This window comes from Anarrhichthys ocellatus, unplaced genomic scaffold, assembly GCF_004355925.1.
Source record: "Anarrhichthys ocellatus isolate YVR2014 unplaced genomic scaffold, GSC_Weel_1.0 scaffold164, whole genome shotgun sequence".
In the NCBI taxonomy this organism is placed as follows: domain Eukaryota; kingdom Metazoa; phylum Chordata; class Actinopteri; order Perciformes; family Anarhichadidae; genus Anarrhichthys; species Anarrhichthys ocellatus.
Window position 1 is genome coordinate 1 of NW_022280194.1, and position 6,179 is coordinate 6,179.

General features: G+C 39.3%; 1 protein-coding gene across 5 annotated transcripts in view; it reads right to left on the reverse strand.

Moving 5' to 3' along the window:
- Positions 1-152: 152 nt before the first annotated feature.
- Positions 153-6,179, reverse strand: part of amph (amphiphysin) — a 24,192-nt gene continuing 18,165 nt past the window's right edge. For 3 of the 5 annotated variants that reach the window (XR_004213915.1, XR_004213913.1, XR_004213914.1), the window contains exons 14-16: positions 5,647-6,168; positions 5,323-5,551; positions 4,750-4,791 (exon numbers count right to left, since the gene is read on the reverse strand). Coding sequence is in view for 2 of the 5 variants with exons in the window: in XM_031878142.1 (XP_031734002.1) it covers positions 1,171-1,275; positions 1,400-1,501; positions 1,652-1,840; positions 2,219-2,269; positions 2,533-3,009; positions 4,750-4,791; positions 5,323-5,352 (996 nt within the window). In the remaining 3 variants the exon portion in view is untranslated. Of the gene's footprint in view, positions 1,276-1,399; positions 1,502-1,651; positions 1,841-2,218; positions 2,270-2,532; positions 3,010-4,749; positions 4,792-5,322; positions 5,552-5,646; positions 6,169-6,179 lie in introns of those variants that run through there. The other 2 variants (XM_031878142.1, XM_031878143.1) reach the window with 2 other exon arrangements.

A 6,179-nucleotide genomic window follows, 5' to 3' on the forward strand; every position in this document is an offset into this window, starting at 1 on the left:
GCCCCCTTGTGCCAGTGCCCCTCGTGGCCCTCTTAGGAGGGCCACGCTCCTTACCAAACCTAACCCCTAACCCTAACCACGCACACAAAATAAAGATTTCATGGACAATGCATGATTCTCCAATCACCTAATTCCAAAGAACAATTTGACAATTTCTATCTCAATAACTTATTTATTGACCATGACAAATATTTATGGAATGTGCATCACAAAAAGGTCTAAATTACGATTAAACTTTAATATCAAAGGAAGTGACATCATATTTGTTCATCTAAAGAACTATAGCAATATGAGACCTTAAATATATCAACAACATAGATTGCATATTGCATTTGTTAATAGCTTACCTGGGATCATACACTTATAGTCTTCTGGTTGGCTCTGTTTCTTGCAAATACAATTGTAATAACACATGTGACTTATACAGCTAAACATTAATATTTGCAATTGTGGGAATATTTTTTTGGAATACTTACTTTGATAAAAGTTTTGAGATTTTCATGCTGGATGTGCACTGCTTTCTTTGTCAATACTCAGATGATAAATGCCTCATTCTTTTGTCAAGAACAAAGCAACACTTGTTACTGACTAAACTCATCACCACATATGCCAAAGAACAAATCACCACATACGCTCAACAATGATATAATAGAAACACACTCAGTGATTCAAGGGCTACAGTTATGACAAGTCTCAAAATAAGAATGTTACACTTGAGAACATTGAAATAGAACACAGCACTACAGATTCTTCAATAGCAGAGCAACATAATAAGTACAACACACTCGGTGCAAAGGTTTTTCTTTTTCTTTTTTCAAAAACAATAGCTTTTTGTTTGCCTGAACATGTAGAAATTGCAACATTCCCAATGCATTATACTTTTTTTTTTTCTTTAAAAAGCAACAAAAAAACATCTCAATTCCAGAGAAGGGTAGACCATACTATCACATCATGCTTAGTAATTTTCAGTTATACTAGGAATAGTACTACTTTTTATGACCATTAATTTTAGTTTTTGTAGATTGTAGAGTTTCAAACCATTGTGTTGTCCAGCAGACCACTGCAGCAGGTTACAAGGTGTTTTAGGTGTCGGCTACATGCTGACTGGACAGCTTGGACACAGATGTCTCAAACTTCTGCTCATTTCTCTCCACAAGCTGAAGAGACTTCTTACTCCAAACGCTGTATAAAGTTTTCTGGGAATAGTCCTTTGTGAGCACCAGCACCGAGTATTAACCACTCACTTTCTTTGATTCCTGTGAGCCAGCCGGCATCCTGCAACAACAACCACAAAATTACAATCATCCTGAATTACTGTTGACATTATGTTCATTCCTTCATTCCTGTATGTTGGTGGCTTTTAATTACCAGACCAAAATGTCTCACCACCACTTCTCACCTGATCCTCTACTGAAGCAGTGGGAACCACCAACACCACATCACCTCTTTTAAGTTCCAGCTCATCTGAATTTGCAGCCTCAAAGTCATGCATTGTCTCCACCTGCAGGAAGAAAAACATCATCACCCCTCTGCTGACAACAGGTTGAGCATGTAAACTATTTATGTTGAAAAAACATTACAGCACATCAACTGTGTATTTTAGAATTTTCTGCTTTAAACGTTAGAAGTTGGTTTCTGGAGGAAGACCCGCCTTGTAGAGGAAGTCATCAGGGAGTCCCGACACTCCAACAGATGGACTCATGTGTTTGATAGTCTGGCTTTCAGCTGTTACACCGTTGTCACTGATGAGAGTGGGAGAAATGATGTCAGCATCACGGTCGTCATCTCCTTCATTACTGGAGGCTGGCTCGATCACCACGGAGGGGATTGGCATCTTTTCCTGAAGACAAAAAAAATGTAATCTCATATTAGTAACCTTTCACTTTCTCTGAGTTATAATAATAAATAAATAAAGAAGAATAACTAAATGTTTTATACTTAATTACATCTAAATTAATTATGTATTGTATCTCCACGTTACTGATCATAATTTAAAATTCAATGAAGCACGTGTTGTAGTGTCTGATTGGGTTAGGGTTAGTCTATTAATGGTCATGTTAATGTTAATGGTCAAGGGTTAATACTTTCAGACAGTGGGTTTAAATTTATTATTGATTATTACAGACCCATTTACAATTGAAACACAATGATAATTAACTTGATTGCTTTTAATGCTTGTTTTGATTACCGGTCATAATGAAAGTTGAGTGATAGTTACCGATGGCGCTGCTTCACCTGGAGATGTTTTAGCTTCGTCAGCAGGAGGAATCTGTTTGCAAACAGAATTTTTTTCATTAAACAGGAACAGTCACATACGGAGTTAACACACATTCTGCTGCATATTAGTTTAAATGTATTCAAATATATTGATATTACTCAGAACACATCAGTTTGTATTTTGGACAAACATGCAATATAAAATTATTTCCCACAATTTCCATGTTAGACAGGGTTAGAATGATGATGATGATGATGATGGTAGGGATGATGGCTAGTGAGTATTTACTGTTTGTGATAAACACTTCCACTCACATAAGGCTTGTCTTCCTTCAGGCTGCCAGAACCTTCTGCTGTATCTTCCTCACCAGCAGAGGAGGCTCTAAATTCCTCCAACTCTCCTCCAGCTCCCCCTGCTGGAGGTTGCTCACCAGCAGTTGGCGCTGGAAGCTCCTCACCAGCAGTTGGCGCTGGAAGCTCCTCACCAGCAGGTGGTGCTGGAGGCTCCTCACCAGCAGGTGGCGCTGGAAGCTCCTGACCAGCAGGTGGCGCTGGAAGCTCCTGACCAGCAGGTGGCGCTGGAGGTTCCTCACCAGCAGGTGGCGCTGGAAGCTTCTCACCAGCAGGTGGCGCTGGAAGCTCCTCACCAGCAGGTGGCGTTGGAAGATCCTCACCAGCAGGTGGCGCTGGAAGCTTCTCACTAGCAGGGGGAGATGAAGGCTTGTCTTGTTCCTCAGCAGCTTTTGCCACTGAGGCTTCTGGAGCGTCGGTTGAGTCTGCGGTAACTTCATTCTTTTGTAAAGAAAGATAATGGTCAACCCTAAAATTGTTTCTGAAATCACTTTGCATGGAACTTAATGTAAGGCTCAGAATTCTACATGTCTAAATGGACCATTCATGAATACTCATCCAGCTTTCATCTCTGCTTGTGTTGTTCATCTCAACATGCATAAAAGTTGAAAGTACTGCCCATACCGTAGACAACACCTTTAATTTGCAAACCCGCAAAAACCTAGCTTTTCTTCCATCGACCTTCACCAACTGACTTTAACAATTTCTACGTCTACACCTTCTACCCGTCTCTTAGACCCCATCCCGACTAGGCTGTTTAAAGAAGTTTTACCTGTAGTTAGCACCTGGTTACTAGATATTATCAATCTGTCTTTACTGCCATTACATTCTGTTACAGAGACTAGATCATTTGATTGGCATTAAAGGAAACGCACTAAGCTGGTTTAAGTCCTATTTATCAGATCAATCTCAGTTTGTAAACGAAACCTCGATGAACACCAACGTTAGTCATGGAGTTCCACAATGTTCTGTGCTTAGACCAATTTTATTCACCTTATATAGGCTTCCTTTTGGCAATATTATCAGAAAACACTTCATAAACTTCCATTGTTATGCAGATGATACTCAATTATATCCATCGATCAAGCCAGATGAAACCAACCACTTCACTGATACCATTATTACAAAAAATAGAAATGCCAGCAGAATGGTGGATAGGTGATATGAGAACTAGTTTACTATTTATAAATGATGCAAAAACAGAATGTAAATCTTTTCTTAATAATTCTTTCATATATTCTAGCTTTGGCTGTAACAGTTTGTCTATTTGTTCAGAACCGTCTAGGTACGGGGTCTAATGGTATATTAGATTGATGCACGTAATACAGAACCAAAGTCCACAAGTACAAGTTCTGTCCGAAATCTTTTAGCTGTAGGCCGTTAGCCACATATAATTGTTTTGCTAACACAACAAGCTAACACATAGATGTGCCTATCGCTGCAAGGAGGAAAAAGTAAACCTCGTCCTTATCACCACATTAGATGCAAAAACCGAACGGGATACACCAATTACAGAAGCAATCTGCATTTACATTGGCTTGGCGTTATGGACATATTCCATAGTACTGCTCAGATATAACAGAACTAATGACTCCAAATATTTACTCCGTGTGCTTTAGCCACGTTACATTTATGTCACACTATCGCACTGCAATACATAAATGTTTGGGTGCTTTGAATATCTATTCAAGGTTAAGCTAATTGAAATACTGCTCCTAATGGGTTCATTTCATTTTTTTATTATTCTACTTATTTCATATTTTTAGTTTAATAGCATAAAAGATTATCCTTTTATAGCGTATTTTGACCTATTGCCTTTTGGAAACAGAGTAATACAGAAGTGTTTGTTTTTATAATAAAAATACTTTACCAAAGTTGCCCCAGCAGGAGGATTGTGTCTGTCTTTGACACTTTCACTTCCGTCTGTTCTATATAAATGAAAACTAATTGATCCGTATGCATTGGGTTTTCATTTCTGCAGTACCGATTCGATTATATTTTTGAGATTACAAAGCACTATGGATCAAACAGTAAGAGATACACTTGGCACAAATGTGGGCAAAAAGTACAATGTCTATTGCAAAAAACAGATTAAAGGATAGAACTGCTGAACAGAAGAGTACATAAAATAAAAGAATAGACCATTCCAAGTCGCAAGATGTACTTAAATTTAAAACTCACCATCTTATCAAAATCAGCAAAGAATGATGGGGCAGTGGCATCCTTCAGGGAGCATGTGTCAAAAGCAGAGAAGAAGAAGAGTCACAACCGACAATCACAATCTGGAAATACATGATTGTTTTTCATTCAGAGAAGAGAAGAAGAGTCTTTAGAGAATATGAAGATACAGGACGTACAGGGAATAAGGCTTCTGAGGGTCTCATGATGTAAGCATGCAGTTAGGGTCAATGTCTACTTTAAAGTAACTAACATCAGCAGCAACCTCTGACCTCTGCTCTGACCTCTTTGTTCCACTCAAAGACGAAACAGATAAGTTCAGTAGTTAGACCTGGCCACTGACAGTTAACAAACATCTAAAAGATTGAAACTTACAGCTGGAGGGCTGAATGGTAAAAGCAAAAATTACAATTAACTAATATCAGAAGTCCCTGTTGACTGAAATAGCTCTGAACAATCTGCAACTAAAATATGTGTAAACTGTAATCAGAACAGTTGAATTAATCTCTGCAAACTACTAATTTCAATGTTTCGATGGAGAATGGGTGCAAATTCAAGTTTAGTTTGAAAAATTACCTGTGAAAATCCATTTAATGCATTGGTCACCTAAATTGAATTGCAAAGACACAAATTAGTGTTTAAAGCTTCAAGGTAAAATAAGTCTAAGATGAGCTGTAACGATAGACTCGATGTGTGAATGAAAGAATCAAATGAACAAGCAGACAAAGCAGGCAAGAGGAGAAGTGGGAGGAGCTCAGGCTGGGATCCAGGTTTCAGGACAACTACTTTCACTTCGGTTCTCAAACTGTGGGAAGGTAGAAGACAGAAAATGGGTTTTCATTTTTTTCTATTCTACCCTATACTAATCTACCACAATAAAGACGGGAGGAAGTCAAGTACCTCTTCCTTTTCTGTGTCTATCTCTTGGTACAACTTCCCAAATCTCCGGTTTGCAGACTCATCTTCGGACATGTCTGAATTTTCTGGTTCTTTGTGAATTCTGGTAAGGATTACATCTTTAATTCCCTCTGCTGTTCCAGAGAAAGCAGCAAAAGCAAAGTTTTGTTGAGTGACAGAAGAGCCGAAGCCACTGTTGTGACTAACTTCCTGCCAGGACATGGCGTTGGAGGCAGGACCCTCGGTCCCTGAAGAGGCTGCTGGGAAAGTGCTGGCAAAAGGGTCTGTATCCCACCCACCTCTTCCATCCAAAGTGGGCACAAGTCCACCTTCTCCTGAGGTCACAGCAAATGGATCAAATTCAAAATCCCCCCCCTTGTCTCCAAACTGTGTCTGAGCAAAAGGATCTAAATCAAACGCACCTCCTCCCTGTGTTTCAGCAAAAGGAACTGCATCAAACACACCTCCCTGTGTTTCAGGTGAGGGAACTGAATCAAACGCACCTCCTCCCTGTGTTTCAGCAAACGGATCTGCAT